We start from the raw sequence: 17,963 nt of genomic DNA, 5'->3' as shown, positions 1-17,963 counted from the left end.
TTTTGGTGAACTATCTAATTGACGATAGATGTCCGAAATTCTTTGCCTACCCATACTGTAAACTAACAAATAGTCAAACAACACAAAAACACATAATCACATAATGGCAATTAGAAAAAAAATCAAGTATTTCTAAATACTTAATTGGCTTAAACCAGTGGCTCTGATACCACTCTTTCTGTCACGGCCCCGACCCGGTTTTACCCGTTTCAGGAGCCGCGGGACAGAAACCCGTGGTATTTATTAATTTTGGCAGCGGAATTATTAACAGGATCATTAAAACTTAAAAATGCCCGATTATATTATTTCATAATTTGGGATGAACCCCGTAATTTACAATAGAGGAATTTCACAAGGAAATTCCCTGTTTTACAAAACATGTTTATTTATTTATTTGAGCCACCACTTCAAGCTTGATTAGTGCTCCGTAGCGCTTTTCCTTGATTCACAGGAGGTCGCCTGAAACATGTCTTAAAAATATTTTTTGTCAGCGGGGAAATACTGGTGAGTCACTCAAGTTGCACAAAACGACACATTGTTATAATATACAGTATTAAGGGCGATTACATTGTTCAATTACCCAACGGTATTTGTCACTCGACTCGTTTCTGTGACTATGGTCATATCACCCATTGGCTAACACGTTGTCCAATGGTGACGGTTATCAAGTAATGTATACAAAACCCCACATACCGGCTGTAATTGAAGACTACAAAGACTTAATCCCTGTAATTATAACTTTTGAAAATACTTGGAGTATTGTAAAACACTGTTAATAAAAAGAGAATGACTCACTTTGCAGATTTAAACGGGCAGAGTTTAGCCTACTGATAAGCCTTTTAACCTAATTCAAATAACAATGTACACGAAAACTAGGTTAGTAACTTTAATCCAACTTTTACGACAACTCACGAGATCAAACCTTCACAATGAATGACAAAGTGCGATACTTAAACATCCATCGAATTCACGACGAATGACAAAGCATAACCCGAGTTTGGGCAGCACTTAAACATCCATCGGATTGGTTTCTATCGATCGGACATTAAATCGTAGCAGTGATCGAGTTATTACCCTGTTATCGAGGCAAAATTTCGTGATTGTGTGTGTTTTTGGAGTAAACAGACGATATCTCGGTGTAGAAAACGAATTTTAACGTCGAACCAACGCCAAACTTCAAGTGCCAAACCCCTGAATTTATACTGGAAAAACGGCGCGCTCGCGTGTCACAAGAGCTCTCGCGTGGAGCGAGAGGTCACTTTTAGCATAGGGTAGCCACGTGTCTCAGTAGCTTGGGTGAGTCGACCGTTCGTTAAAATTCGATTCCTATCAAAAACTATTTGGATAACACTGACTAGGAAATACCCCCCCCCCTGAGTTTTAGGGGCCCTGATCCTGATTCCGATTGTTCTGAAAATTTTAGGGGTCATGCAGTATCACTTGGGGGTCTCGATTAGGGTTTCCTATTGGGTAAAATATAATAAGAAATAATAGTTTTGGTGAGAGTTGTTACAGGAAGCATCCAAACCATAGGCATTTTTACTTGTCAATTCACGACTAGAGACACAAAAGCACTTCTTGGTAAAAGAGTAGCCAAGAGTGTGGTTGCCTGAAACCCATTAGATCTAACCTTTTGTTCCGCGGTCTAGGTATGTAATTGATTAATGGTGCTTATGGCACCCTATTCGTGACATGATCTAAAGTATCATTCCTTAGTTTTTGTATTCAACATACCATAACACGTGTATTTTCCCCAATTTTAGAAAACAAGTAAAAGTTTAAAGTGGGGACATGAACTCACAATTTTGCGTTTCCTACGTCGTAAACTTCACCGGTTGTTTAGAGCGCCGTATCACTACCTACACACGTACTATGTTTTATTAGACGTTTAGGTCATGTAACGACTATTAGTCTTAGGGGCCGTTTGGCAACATCTGAATGGTTAAGTGCTGAACAGTAAGAGGTCTGAACCATTAAGTGCTGAACCAGTAAGAGGTCTGAATCATTAAGAGCCTATATAATGCTAACCATTCAGAGGCAAATGTCTGACCAATTTAGATTAGAAGTCTTAACCATTCAGACTCTGTATAATCTTAACCATTCAGAGGCAAATGCCTGAACCATTCAGACATCTGCTCATGAAACAAATAGTCTGAACCATTAAGTGCTGAACCAGTAAGAGGTTTGAACCATTAAGAGTCTCATTAAGAGGTAAACAAACAACCCCTTAGTTGCTTATTAAGACTTATTTTGGAATCAATGGTATATCTGAGTTACATCCTTGATGTATTATGAAATTCCAAGGTATAATTTTTAGTTAAAATATTAATATTTTAACTTAAATTATATTTATCCAATTATTTGGAATATTGTTAAAGTAATATATTTTCAACTTGGGTTATTATATATATTCTACACATATATTTTCCCAAGCATAGGAATACTTGTATTTGTGTATCTTCATACTTGTGTATTTTTCCAAGAATTGGTGGTGTATTCCGGTATGTATTTATACGTATGAGGGTACGTATTTCTTGTATTTATTAAGTATTTTATACTTAAACTTGTGACTATTTTTTCGGAATATTATTTTTAGACAACTAAAAATCACCACTTTATATTCTCAAAATATACATATTTTGAGAGGATTTTTATAGAAAAATACCTATAATTTATTTGGCAAAACTAAGTATATTTCCATATAAATCTCAAAAATAATATATATTTTTAAGATTGGTCTTAGAAATTATATTTTTCTAGTCTTCACCCCAAAATAATATATTTTTATCTTGTTAAGAAAATATATATATTTTTCTCCATCAAAATAATATATCTTCTATTTGACAAAAATATGTTATATTTTTGTAATACTTGTAAAAATTCATATCTTGCCGTTTCCTTGGTTTCAAAAATACCGTTCGTCACGTTTGTTAAGTTACGGATTTATTTCCGGAATATATTACTTATAGTCCATAAGTCCGTTCATCCGATTGTCCGGTATTCGGGTATAAATCATATATGTGTTTTCTTGGAATTTTGGTAGTATTTTGTATTCCAAATTTTGGTATATTTGTGTGTTATATTATTTTCAAATTCCTAAAATAATATAACTACTACACATAATATACAAGTAACACATATATTGTGACATCTAAATATATTTTCCTAAATATATACTTAGTCACTTTTATTTATCAAAAATCAACCTCCAATGTTTGTAATTTTTGTAATAAAAATTATGGCAAACTTTTATGTGAAAACCATGTTCAAAATTTACTTATAAACACTTGTTTAAAAACATGTTTCTAAGTGTTTAATTTCTACAAAAATTTTGCCATAGTTTCCCCTTAAAAATGGAGGTTTCCATGCTTTCAAAGCATATCATTTTCTTTTAAAATCAACATCAATCATCAACAATTTAACTAAGACTTAGGGGCAGTTTGGTAGCCTCTGAATGGTCATTAAGAGGCTACATCTTAATGGAACCATTAAGAATTTTACCAATGAGAAGGTAGAAGAATGTGACATGTGATGATTTACTATTCAAAGGTTACCTCTTAACCATTCAGACTTGAGGTTACCTCTTATTCATTCATAGGTTTTAAACCATTAAGAGGTAGCATCTGAATGATCATTAAGAGGCTACCAAACAGCCCCTTACCATGAGCCAAGATCATGTAAATTACACTACATCATGAACTTGAAATTTTTGTAAAAACTTGTAGTAACTTACCATATTATTTAGTAGGTTTAGTTACCCTTTAAAACATGGTTATTTGTTTGTAAATCACATTATTGAAAGATTTAGTCCTTTACAACTTGTAAGATGATTTTTCCAAAAATAATTCTTTTGTATTTTTCTTGTTACAAACATGTTTCTGGTCTTGTTTAAACACTAAAAGTATGATTAGTTTACTTAGAAACCATGAATTTGTAAATCTTGTAAATAAACTTGGTTTCTTGAGAAAATTATTTTTGTAATAATCTATTTACAAGACTTTTAACATATATCAACCATCATCATACCCTAAAACATTTTTATTTTCAAGTTCATGTGAAACATAAAGGATGATCATTATGATTTCTTTAAGATCCATCCTTATACTTGCTAGATCATGTGTTTAATCATCATCTAGCAAGCCTTTTTTATGGTGATCTACACCATAAACACAAGAAATCAACAAACAAGTTTCATACATACACTTAATCAACTTAGATTTCAAGTTATTTAGCTTTATGTTAGTGATCATCTTCTTATTTCTTTGTGATTTTTGAGTTTAACCACTTACATAATACTTTAACCATTATGATTAGAAGTAAAAACAAGATCAAGAAGCTTACTACTAGCTCTAATGGCTAGGGAAGTGGCACAAGAATGTTGATGATGAATATGAAAGAAAATACGTGGTTAAAGACTCCACAAAGAGGTCCTTCAAGTTCCTACACCTCAAGCCTTCTTAGATGATCTCCATACATCTTCTGGTGGCCTTGGAATGGTTGTTTGAAGCTTGAAAATGGAGGTTGTAGTGTGGTGTGGGTGAGACGAAACCAAGAAGGGGGAGAAGGAGGTTGAAGATGAGTTAGAAGATGGTGAATGATGAGTGATAATATTTTATGGTTTTATAAAATTCTCAAAATCTTTCAAGGCATATTTGTTGGAATATTCTACAACATAGGATAAAAAATAATCAATTAAAATCCTTAGGTGGGACCCTTGTCCCAACCATCCAAAGAGGGGGGGGGGTAAAGTGTAACATTTCAATTGTTAGTTTCTTGATTTGGTTAGGATTTAATGGTATTAGTTAGGTATTTTGTGTATTTAATGTTTATGAGATGTAATATGATGTTCGGTGACCATAACTAGCTTCGTAACACTAAAACAATGCTTCTAGTGAAAATTTGGTATTTTGGGTAGTGTCCGGCTGTTCGTTTCGTTACGGTTCGTTAAAGTGCTAAATTGCGCAGTTTCACTAAGTATGAAGCACCTTTTGTGACAGTTTCAATTTCCGACACTTTGTAAGTTATTCTGGACACTAATTCATAAATTCTGCATGATATTTTGGTATTAAAAGCTGAATTATAGCTGAATATGGCTGAATTGTGAAGAATTCTGCATTTAAAGTGAGTTTCGGGTGCTTTTTAGTGCATAGTTTAGCTTCCGGGAAGTCTATGAGTTAACTCTTGTATCCATACTTGGGTTTTAATGTATTTTAGATGTTGGACCTACTCCTAGGCCCTAATTCTATTGTCTGACTGCTTTCTGCGGAAATGCTGACATAGAGTGTCTTACCGGTGAGTTTACTAGTCTTTATGACGCAACGCTTAAAGTAACGCATAAAGCAATATTTGAAGTATAAAACGTGCATGAATTCACATGTAGAGCATGTAATAAGACAATGTTGACAATTAAGCACATAATTGCAGATAATAAATAATAATTAAAACTGTACGGAAATTACCGGTTTTGTGCTAGTTGTCACATACAATGTTTATATCTACTCAATTACTCGTTCAGTACTTGTCACTCGACGAATCTGTGACTATGGTCATATCACACATTGGATACCCGTGCCCAATTGTGAAGGTTATAAAGTACTGTATACAAACCCCATAATACTGGCAGCAATTGTAGAATACATAGACTCAATCACTGTAAGTATAACTGAAAACATTTGAGGTTTTGTAAAACAATTTGGTAGAAAAAGAGAATGACTCACATTGTTCACTTAGGTAAAACTAAAGCTTCCTGGTGTATCTCCTGGTTATTATCTATTAAAATTAAACAATGCACACGTGTTAGTAAAATAACCCAAATCATATTAACCGTACAACTCGAGATAGAACTCCAATGACTTAGTCAGGCAGAGCCTTGACATGCATTACAGAGTCCTAGATCAATCGGGTGTAACACGAGACAAAAATCCAACGACTGAGTCAGGCAGAGCCTTAACATGCATTACGGAGCCCTAGATCGATCGTGTAGGGTAACAAACAGGGTTATAATACTTACAACGAGGCAGAGCTTCGCTTTATAGGGGTATTATATCCCGAGCATTTAGACTATTAGAGATCGAGAGAGAATTAGAATTTTGAACGATGAACAAATGAAGCCGATCGCCCCTATTTATAGGCTGGTCGAAGGGCGGCTCGCGGCCCGCGAAGCCCTCTTCTAACTCTCTCGCGGCCCGCGAGAGCGTAGGGTAGGATCTAGCTGTGATTAGCCAGCGAATATAGCTTTGCCACGTGTCAACACGTGGCACCTATGTGTGTCCGGCAAGTTTCTGGGCCTCGCGCCCCGCGAAAGCTAAGGGAGTCCGGGTCGCGACCCGCGACAACCCTATTTTTCGGTTTTTATTTGTTTTTTATAAATATAAAGGTATTTTGGGTCCGTTTCTCGTATACGGGGTTTATTTTAGGACGTTTAGGGTCACGTTAAGGGTTCTAGTAGGGTTGTTATATCCTCCACACCTTGTTTTAGATCTCGTCCTCGAGGTCTACTGGAACAAGTGTGAGTATTTCTTTTGCATCTCTGACTCGAGCTCCTAAGTGTATTCTGGTGCTCTCTTGGAATCTCATTTCACTTTGACTAGAACTAGTATCTTGCGTTTGAGATTTTTGATCTTTCTATCTTCTCGGGTCACAAGAACAACCCCGCTCTTGACCACCGATCAAAGAAAAAAACAAGCTCCCCGCTTCTACCGTTTTCTTATTTCTTTGCTAGACACAACAAGATTCAAAGCCTCCTCACTTTGACGAATCTCCTTTCGTCCATCAATTTTGATCGGATACTTCTGCCAATAAGAACAACTTATACTGGTTTTTCAGTTCTTATCCTTGGCTAGAAGGACGAGATCTTGATATTACCTGGATTAAAAATTACTAATGCTATGAAGTTTACCGCCATATATACAAACCCGTTGACCCGAACTATCGTTCCTTGACTAAACCAACGTGTTTAGGGTGGGGGGTATGGTCAATCACTCTAGGGTGATTGAGTGATTCTCTACCCAATAATATTATACCATGTCAACTCCCTATTCCACTCCCTATTTTGCACTCAATTACTAGATATGGTTAATCACTCTAGGGTGTTTGAGTTATATATTTTTTTATTTTCTAGAAATTATAAACTATGCATAAATAAATAAAACATATTTTAAACTAAATAAAAGTACTTTTAATTAAAAAAACACATTACATTTAAAACTAAAAAATTGAACCATAATAAACCTAATATTTAGAAATTGCATGGCCAATTATATTTTTTTGCGATATCTCGTTTCCTCGCCAGAATAAACGGCAACATCTCGGGTGGAGCATGGTCGTGTGGCTCAGTAAATGTCTTCAAATCCCGATCATACATAAGTTGTTTCACCGCCGCGCGTTGTTCCGCCACTAACGCTATGGTGTCTTCCTCGCGTTTCTTTCTTATATTCGTCAACTCTATCGCCCGTGCTTTTTTTTCTTCTTTCATAAGAGTGTATTGCGCGAGCTTCTCGGTGAGGGCCTCTTGACTATCGTTTGATGATGTTGCGGGCCTCTTTTCTTTCCTTTTTTGTCTTGTTGGTGAGGGGTCTACGTTTATGTCCGGTATATCGATCGGTGACTCAGTTCCTGGTGTACCCGTAGGAGGTTTGAACCGGTGCAATTGGACCTCTAAAATCACCTTGTCTCGTTTGCGAAACCTTTTTTCTTGAATCCGATCCTCGGCTAGCGGAACCTTTTTTCTTGGGTTCACCTTTGTTTTGTTTATCCATAGTGTTTGTGGGTGTAGAAAGAGAGATGTTTTGAAAGAGTTGTGTGTTTTAAATTGATTGAAAATTGTGGGTTTTATATAATATATGGAATGGTCAAAAAAATAAGAAACGGTCAAAAAAAATTGCAACGGTCAAAAATGGGCACACCTTTCTCATCAATCACATTCGGTGACTATACACCGATTTTGCTCACTGAATACCCTCATCGAAACCATTCCTCACCCCGGTGTGGTCACTGATCGGTGACACACACTCACCAAATGACTCTCCGATAATCATACCGCCCACCCTTAACCCAAAGACTTTGAACCTTAGTTGTTCAAATCAACAACACAAAAAATTGAACCTAACTTGTTCAATCAATCTCCGATAACGATCAAACCTCCTCGTTGAATCTTTAAAAAAAAATTGGTCAAACCTGTTGAGAAACAAACAAGGCCTCCTCGCAATTTGCCGGCCTAAATAAACAAAGGGGCCGGGTGAAGAAGCCCGTAAATCTCTGCGCGGATCGTCGGCCGAATATCCCAACCACCAGTCACCGGATCTCTCTCTCTCTCTCTCGAGATAACCCTTGATTCGAGTAACGATGACCAACGCCGGCGACTATACATACGTCATCCACCAAAATGCTTACATCAAGCTCGTCCTCCACGCCTTAAACCACAAAACCTCCGCAGTTAACGGCGTCCTCCTCGGCCGGATCTCCGGCGAAGCAGTTGAAATCACCGATTCCGTTCCTCTCTTTCACTCTTCTCAGATCGGACTCTTACCGCCTCTCGAGATCGCTTTAATTACGGTATTTGCCATTTTGCCCTAACTGTTGTTTGTTAGTGAGTAGTAGTGTCTGATTTTAGGTTATTTTGATTGTGTGATAGATTGAAGAGTATTACAGTTCGCAAGGGTTGAGTATTGTCGGTTATTTTCACGCGAATGAGCGGTTTGATGATCTCGAGCTCGGTACCGTTGCTAGGAATATTGCTGATCATGTTTATCGCTATTTTCCGCAAGCTGCGCTGCTTTTGGTACGTCTTTTTGATCACTGAATTTGCACTCATTTAAGTTGTTGTTTCTACAGAATGTGCTACATTATATTTGAATATGTTAGTTAGTTGTAAGTTTGAAATCGATATCGGCTTACATTGGAAATGAATGCTTAAAAGGAGTTATTGTTCTCATATCCTTGGAGCTGTTGCAAAGTATCTGATGCATGATCATTTTTTTGGAGTATGACTATGAGATGTAACATAACATCCGAAAATAGACCGCAATTGTAGGTTGAGGAGAGTGTTATATGTAACATCCGACCCTTTGTACCAACTAATATCGAGCGGTTGAGTTCTGGTTTTGTGTTTATTTACCTGGGTGGAGACTTCCCAACTCCCAAGAGGTCTGATACGGGTCAACGACCCTAACTCAAGCAAAACCATGTTTTTCTATGAAGTTGCATTAGTCTTGCATGCATCTGCACGTTATTTTTCCCATGCAGCTTCCCATGTTTTCCAATATCACCCATGTTTCCCATTATTTCACATGTTTCCTTTCAGTTGTTCACGTATGCATTACATGTTTCCCTTTTAAGTTGTAAGGCTATACAAGCCACCATGTTTATTGAATGAAAGTAGAAGAAAAACTGTTGCAAAAAGAGTCTCTGTTTCTATCTCTAAATTCTGAGTTTAACCCACTTACGGGTCCTATCAAGGTCACCCATCCTCAAATTACCACCACCTAACACACTTAACTGTCTCATCCATAGCCAATGCCCGTATTTGAGGTCGGACATTTTTTATAAGCCTGACTTCTTTCATGCCCACGACCGATATGGGATTTGCCTATCTTGGTTTTAAAAAGCGTGCATGAAGCGCGGGGCGATGTGTAAAAGAGTGACATGCAATGCACAACTTTGTCAAAATTGGTTGTAAAGAGATGCTACTTCTAGTTGCACATATAGCTTATTTGGTTGTACATGTCTTACGTATGTGAAGTGAAGCTCTCGCCTCGGCTTTCGGGACCTAAACGCCTTGGAGCCCTCCTGCTTTTTAGTATTAAGTTGCCTAGGGTGTTACTGTTTCCAATTCAGTGGAATTGGACACATGGCGGGAAGTTGTTTATGCCAGGTTTCACTTTCTTTTATAAATTTGTACTCGGGCTGATTTTTCAGTCTAGCACAACTAGTTCTGCATAAATGGTTCTTCTGGTGGTTGCAATTTGTTTTGTTATCGATCCTCAATATTATATGTTGATCATTTAACTTGCATAAATAACTTGTCATCAATCTTTTCACATATGTTTTTACGGTGACAGCTAGATAACAGAAAGCTTGGAGCTTTACGGAACAAGAAGGATGCAGCTCCTGTAATGCAGGTATAATAAACAGGAAATCTCAATTGCTATGATTGAATAATAGTTTCTTTGATGGCCGAGTATATACTTATAATTTGTGATAAGAAACTGATGCCACTTCTGTTCTGGATATGTTAATTCACATTTGACCTACATCTATAAATAAGTTAGTATTTTTTGAATACCAAATGCCTTGCAAACGTATGGTTTTTGTTTATGTCAGCTTTATACACGAGATTCATCTAAAAGCTGGAAGCAAGTTGAGTCAAACGGACCGAATAGGTTGACCATCAAGGAGCCATCTGCCAACATCGTCTTGTTGGATTTTATTTCATCCGAAAAATGGAATGATGTCGTCGACTTTGATGACCACCTTGATGACATAAGCAAGTAAGGGCCACTGTCTTCTTTCAAATAATCATTGAGATAAAAAAAAATATTAATCTGGAAATAATTAAAACTTTTGTGTGTGTGTGTGTTTGTGTGCAGGGATTGGTTGAATTCTGGACTATTCAAGTGACATACCAGTTTTGACTGTGGTTTGTGGCAAGCAAAGATAGATCAAAGGCTCTTCAATGCATCTCTTTTTTTCATCTTCTGTAACCTGTGTGTTTTTACCTTTTTACTCAAATGAGGATTAGTTTCTTATCTTATGCCTGTAGTTGGAACTAAACTGCATTATGTCATCTTTTTAATTTATATTTCCGATTTTATTTGTAAAACTCATTCCAATTAGTAAACAAACATTAAAAGTTTAAAATCTACCACAGTTTATGCATGTTTATGAGTTTATCCCAAGGCTGGTAACGCATTTCTTTTGTTGACGAATTTACTTTGATATATGATACTGTATATAAAAACATTCAAATAATTGTCCGATGAATGGTGTCAACATCAAAGTGTTGTGCAATGGTTTAAAAGCCGCTCAATGGGTTGATCTATTGGGGTTGGTTTTAGAAAACTAAAACCAACTGATATCAAAAGCAATTTCATGCCTACAAAAGAGTCACATAACTCATATACAATAAGCATGGGGGTTAAAGATGCTGGTAATGGCAATCAGTGATGGACCTGCATGCAAGAGTGTGGGTGGGGGGCTAAAAAAATTCCGTATGAATTTTAGACAAAGATCCCGATCGTCCCTCGTAAATAAATCATGGGTCCGTTATAGTGACAACCTATATTTGTATTATTATGATTTATGATACTGTTATAGTTCTTAATCTTGGGATTCAAGTCTATATTTTTTTAAGTTGTATTAACTCAAAAGGCACTTGTGTCTTTAAATCCACATCGCTTAAAATAAGAAGTTTCATATATCCTTTTTCACTCTATAAAATGAGTCCGAGTACATCTCATGAAATCCAATTCAATCGAGAAAACACAAAACTGCCCGATTTATGTAAAAAATATTGTCACTTTTATGAAGAAGATTTGGATCACCGACGGACCACTGGAATATCATCGTACCACTAACAGAACCACCCAATCACATCCATCTCCACTAGGCAATAATGTATCTACACTAATTCAGAGGGAAACCCAATGAATCTGAGAAAACTCCCTCATGGGAATCTAACCCAGGACCTAATGGTCGCTAAAACTTATTCCACCCCAAGATGTTGAATTATATTTAGGTTATAGGGTGTGGTCATGACCCTCATGACCACAATGACCCTCCACATAAGCACCATATCATCTATCTTTAATCCATCATTCAAAACTACTACCATAAGGGTGTGGTCATGAATCAAACCACTATCTCCTTTATTTTTTTTTTTATTTTTTTTTGTCTTAAAATTATCAATTGGGAGGGTCATGGTAATCGTTGTTTAATCCATAGGAACCACCATCAATCAAGGAGGGGATGGTGTACCATTTAATTAATGGTCCTATGTGGAAATAATGTTCCATCCATGACCCCAACACCCGATAGCAACATCATGGCTACGTGTATATATGTATGTGAGATTGTGAGACATGTCTAGTTTAAATATAAAGGGGTATAAATTGTAGGGTAAAGTTCTTGTACAAATAATCTTAACATACTAAACATACAAATTGAAGGAAAACTCAAAAAGACAAGGTGACATTTTTGTAATTATCAATAACTATCAAAGTTACTCTACAAATATACCTAAAAAACCTAAAAAAAAACTAACCCCCCCCCCCCAAAAAAAAAAAAAAAAAAAAACCTAACCCCCCCCCCCCCACCCAAGCTAAAATGCTAAAAACTAAATCCCCAAAAAACCTAAAAAAATCTAAAAAAATAAAAAAAAAACACACAAATTATTTTATTTTTCTTAACATTTTTATTAAAAAATCGCTACTTTTAGTAGCAGCAAAAAAAAAAATTTTTTTTTTTTGGCTAACAAAATGTAGCGATTTAATTGTGTTTTTTTAGGTATTTTTGGTTGAGTTCACATTTGTATAGTAACTTTGATAGTTGGTGGTAATTACAAAAATGTCACCTTGTCTTTTTGAGTTTTTCTTCAATTTGTATGTTTAGTATGTTAAGATTATCAGGACGAGATTTAAAATGCCACGTGCAGTATGTTAGGATTATTTGTATCTGATGTTTTGCCATAAATTGTATAAAAACAAAGTTAAAGTAGGTAAATTGCACATCTTAAGGCTGTCCGGGGCACCCTCGGTGACTCCCTTCGGGGACCAAAGTCGCCGAGCGGTAAGGTGATGCCAACCAAGAGGGGAGGTGAAATCGGGGGGCCAAATCGGTGGGGATTCACCGAAGAAAGGAAGGAGAGAGGGAGGAGAGAGAGAACTCATGGACCAATGAAAAATTTTCTTTTTTTTTTAATAAAAAACCAAGTCACCTAAGAGGGGAGTGCCGCCATTAATTTAGGGTGTTAGGGAAGTTTAAGAAAGGAGTTGACGTGGCACACGAGGATTGTTTAAGCGTAAGAGAGGGGACTCCCTCTCTTAGGGGAGTGCCCCTTACACCCTAATACTCACAACAGTTCCATGTTCTGACGTCGTCTATCAAAAGTCAAAACCCTAACATATAAACCCTAATAATAATAATAATAATACTTCTCCAAAACCCCCCTTCTTCATCTATCAAATTCTTTCACAAATTTGCAACGATGCCGAAGATTCCACTTTGTGACCTGCCCGTACTGCCCCAAAATCATCTTCCTCTTCATCTTCAACTCCAGAAAACTCGCGTCTTCTGCAACAACGATGCTCCAACCAATGTATGTACATTCTCTTTTCTCCTCAATTATTATTATTATTATTCAATTCAATCTCTTACTTTAAACTAAATCTGTATGATTAGTAATTAAACAAACTATTGTTTTAATTAGTTTTGATGGCTATTTGGTAAATTGATGACTGAATTTGATTGTGAAATTGAAGACAGAGGATATAACGTACTCCGGTGCGTATGCGGCGTTGGGGGTTGATAATAGTTTAAAGCTGGATGAGTTTAGGAAGAATTTTAAAGTTAAAGTGATTAAGCTTAATGAAGAGGATATGGAGTTTGATTTGATCGGAATTGATGCGTCCATTGCAAATGCTTTTAGAAGAATTCTCATATCTGAGGTAGTTTTTTTTACTTTTATGATTGTTGTTTACATGTAGGATGATTAAACCGAAGAAATACGGCTGGTTATATACTGTTTGGTTTTAACGGTTTGACGGTTTATGGTTTTGGAACTTAGAGTTGGCCGGGTAAACCGAACCAACAGTTCAACATAATTTTCTTTTCTCAATTTAGGAATATAATGATATATATAGGATAAGGATCATGTGAGAAATAGTAGGCTATTTGAGAAACTTGAGAAGCATTCTGGACCACACATTTTCCCTAAGCAAAAAAATGCAAAAAAAAATTTCAATTTTTTTTTTTGGAAAAATCGCAGCTTTTTCTTTAAAGATTTAATTTTTAATTTTTTAAAAAAAAAATTGGGATTTATACACATGTGTATATTGTTAATTTTTTTAACTATACATATATGTATATTGTCAATTATACATATATGTATATACATGTTTAAAATTGAAAAATAAGTGTTATTTAGGGTTTAGCATTAGTATTTAGGGTTTAGCTTTATGGTTTAGGGTTTAGCTTTAGGGTTTAGCATTTGGGTTTAGCATTAGGGTTTAGTAATAGTATTTAGGGTTTAGCTTTTGGGTTTAGCATTAGGGTTTAGCTTTAACTTTTGGGTTTAGCTTTAACTTTTGGGTTTAGCTTTATCTTTAGGGTTTGCATTAGGGTTTAGCATTAAGGGTTTAGCTTTATGGTTTAGTTTTAGCTTTAGGGTTTAGCATTAGGATTTAGCTTTAGGGTTTAGAATTAGGGTTTAGCTTTAGGGTTTAGAATTAGGGTTTAGATTTAGGGTTTAGGGTTTAGGGTTTAGCATTGAGGTTTAGCTTTAGTGTTTATTGTATAAGGTTTAGGATTTATAACACATATTTTTTCAATTTTAAACATGTATATACATATATGTATAATTGACAATATACATATATGTATAGTTAAAGATTAACAATATACACATGTGTATAAATCACAAATTTAAAAAAAAAAATAAAAAAAATTAATCCTTAAAGAAAAAGCTGCGATTTTTCCAAAAAAAAAAAAAAAAATTGCATTTTTTTCACCTTTTTTTGCATTTTTTGCTTAGGGAAAATGTGTGGTCCAGATTGCTTCTCAAGTTTCTCAAATAGGGTGGACTTCTCTTAGGATCCCTACCCTATATATATATATATATATATATATATATATATATAGAAAAAGTATATCGTACATTACGGCTTCACGTACGACAACGTGCATGATTTGTTCTATAACATGCGTGATTAATGTTTTCTATATGCGTGATTATTGTGTTTCAACATGCGTGATTTTGAATTTTTGAGTTATAACGTGCGTGATTTTAAAATGAACGTGCGTAATTACCTGTCGTACGTGATGTACGTTAAGCAGTAATGTACATTAACCTTCCTCTATATATATATATATTATGTAGGAACAATTCTTATATTTTTTAAATTTGATAAACAAATTATGCTTTGATTCTTTTCTTTTGTCTAAATCGTAAAAAAACGAAAATTTTCGACAAAACCGTAGTTAGCGGTTTCGCCCAAAATTTTCGTCAGAACTGGCCGAAGCGCTGGCTGTGTAAATCAGACCAGCCATTCAATATGTATTATTATTTTTTTTCCTTTTAGGAATATAATGATATGTATATTACGTATGAACAATCCTTATATTTTAAAATTGTAATAAAAAAGTTATGCTTTTGGCTCTTTTTTTTTTGTCTAAACCACCAAAAACGAATGGATTTGGTCAACCCAACCAACCGAGCCGGTTTGGTTTGTCTTTTTCTCAAAAATCGTAGTTAGTGGTACCGCCCAAAATTTTCCTCGAAACTGGCCGAACCGGACCATAAACATCCACAGTTTTTTCCTTTAAACTCACTTTAATCGTTTGAATGCTATATATTAATTCTTGCAAATCAAAAGCGAATTAAGCCACTATCTGTATCGAGTTACCAGTGAAGAAGCTTAGTTTTTGTTTCTTTCTGTATGCAGCTGCCCACAATGGCTATTGAGAAGGTTCTTGTTGCAAACAGTTCATCAGTCGTACAAGACGAAGTACTTGCCCACCGCTTGGGTCTCATTCCTATAAAAGTCGATCCAAGGCTGTTCGATTATATGTCAGAAAATGATGTCCCTAATGAGAAAAACAGCATTGTTTTTAGCCTCAATATCAAGTGTGACCGAAAAACTGGTGAACGCCTCACAGGTATCATAAACATTCTTACATATGATGCTCAAAATCTTGACTTTTCAATGTTACTTAATTCTCGTTTCTCGTGTTATTTTAATGACCTTAATCATGTGGCACAGTGTACTCGCACGATCTTAAGTGGTTACCATTCGGCAGTGAATACGTGCTCCCCACTGAAAACTCTTCAGACCCGTCATCAAAACCGAAAACGTACACGTCGTTTACTTCCAGCCAAGACTCCTTGCCAGAGTTTTCAAATAATCCTATCACCGTCACCCCCGGTATCATTATATCGAAACTCGGACCTGGCCAGGTGAGTTTTTAGCTTTAGTAACACTTATACAAGTTCCCGTTTGTTTTTATGTTTGTTTATCATGTTATTATTATTATTATTATTATTATTTCAACATAGTGGTAATGATGTTTATATATACGTATGTAGGAAATTGAGCTAGAAGCACATGCTGTTAAAGGTGTTGGTAAAACACATGCCAAGTGGTCTCCTGTAGCCACTGCTTGGTACAGAATGCTCCCTGAGGTGAGAACATATTTTTTTACGAATACATTGTATACAGACATGTTACAGAATATCATGAGATCTTTTTGGGTTTAATTATATATACTTTTTAAGGTTGTATTGCTGCAAGATATTGAGGACGAGGATGCTCAGAAACTTGTAAACAAATGCCCCGTTAACGTGTTTGACATTGAAGATATGGGTAAAGGTACTGGACTTGATATTTTGTTTGTTACATTTTTATTTCTGATGTTACCTGAAAGTGGTTTAAAATTTTAAATTCAAGGACGGTTATAGCTATTTGTTAATACAGAGTCTTGGGGTCTAAACGAGCTGAGCATATATGTAATTAGTTATTACATACATATATAATTTGGTTATTACACATACGTAAACGACTCTTAACATGTATGTATTCAACAAAATACATATAATAAATGATAAAATTACCCTAAATACAAAAATATATAACTAAAAAGATTGTTTATTAGAAGTTCTAAAAGTTCCGTAATTATTTAGAATTCTGAAATGAACCCAACCCTATATATATAACATAGGGGAACACGTAGCTCCTTAACGTGCGACGGTACGCGACTTAATTACGCATGTTCATTTGTAAATTACGCACGTTATAAATTTTCAAACCCTAATTACGCATGAAGAAGAAATCACGCATGGTCAAACACAAAATCACACATAGGTTGGTTTTTACCCTAATTACGCATGTTATTTTGTTGATCACGTATCGTCGCACGTTAAGGGACTTTTGTATTTTAAACTTTCTCATATAACATAATATATGATATGTAGTTATTTTATCGTAATTTAATATATTTATTTTTATATTAAATAGAAAGCATTATATTAAATGATGCACTCGTTTAGGCTCTTTAGCCTAGTCAAGCTTTGTATATGAAGCTTGGACTTGTTTATAAAACTAGCTTCAAATTTAGACTCGAGCTCCGGATCGAGATTAAGCTCGGCTCGGTTCGATCTTTTAGCAAGCTGATCTCAAAGACCTCATGAGCGCCCGGCTTGTTTGCATTCCTAAGTCAAAGTCAACTCTTTTGAACAGGTGTGAAGAGAGCTACTGTGGCTAGACCAAGAGCCTGTACCGTGTGCAGAGAATGCATTAGAGAGCCTGGATGGAACGAAAAGGTGGCATTAAGACGTGTGAAAGATCATTTTATCTGTAAGTACAGTTAATTAGTTGCATAATCACTGATCGGGACTCGCCTTTGTATTAAATAATATGTTTTCTTGTTTTTGTGCATTAGTTACTATTGAATCAACTGGAGCATTGCCACCTGAGGTGTTATTTACTGAAGCTGTCAAGATTCTAGAAGACAAGTGTGAAAGTGTTATAACCGAGCTCTCGTAGGCCGATTCTTCCTCTTTTTCTTATTAAGTTATGCGATTCGTGTAAGCTAAATCGGGTTTTTTGGAACGTGAATTTAAGCAATTTTACGGGTATCCCATGGGAAAATGTTACCACTTTTCGGTGTCGGTTTTGCAGAACTTGTTATAAAGTTTATTTTAATGTAAGATGTGATGTTGGTAAATAAGTATTAAGAAAAATCTGGAGTTGCTT

General features: G+C 35.6%; 2 protein-coding genes across 2 annotated transcripts; both read left to right on the top strand.

Annotated features, from left to right (window-relative positions):
* Window positions 1-8,114: 8,114 nt before the first annotated feature.
* LOC110890068 (ER membrane protein complex subunit 8/9 homolog) lies at window positions 8,115-10,861 on the top strand. Its single transcript, XM_022137636.2, has 5 exons — window positions 8,115-8,553; window positions 8,633-8,779; window positions 10,059-10,118; window positions 10,321-10,487; window positions 10,587-10,861. The coding sequence occupies exons 1-5, from the start codon at window positions 8,344-8,346 to the stop codon at window positions 10,615-10,617; spliced, it is 615 nt and encodes a 204-aa protein (XP_021993328.1). The 5' UTR covers window positions 8,115-8,343; the 3' UTR covers window positions 10,618-10,861.
* A 2,266-nt stretch (window positions 10,862-13,127) lies between these two features.
* On the top strand, window positions 13,128-17,963 carry LOC110890067 (DNA-directed RNA polymerases I and III subunit rpac1). The gene is made up of 8 exons (XM_022137635.2): window positions 13,128-13,312; window positions 13,476-13,661; window positions 15,657-15,870; window positions 15,975-16,168; window positions 16,298-16,393; window positions 16,487-16,580; window positions 17,448-17,564; window positions 17,650-17,963. Exons 1-8 carry the CDS (start codon window positions 13,202-13,204, stop codon window positions 17,751-17,753), a joined length of 1,116 nt encoding a protein of 371 aa, XP_021993327.1. The 5' UTR covers window positions 13,128-13,201; the 3' UTR covers window positions 17,754-17,963.

Source organism: Helianthus annuus, chromosome 11 (assembly GCF_002127325.2).
Source record: "Helianthus annuus cultivar XRQ/B chromosome 11, HanXRQr2.0-SUNRISE, whole genome shotgun sequence".
In the NCBI taxonomy this organism is placed as follows: Eukaryota; Viridiplantae; Streptophyta; class Magnoliopsida; order Asterales; family Asteraceae; genus Helianthus; species Helianthus annuus.
The sequence above is the reverse complement of the archived record's forward strand: the minus strand, read 5'-3'. Positions and strand labels throughout refer to the sequence as shown.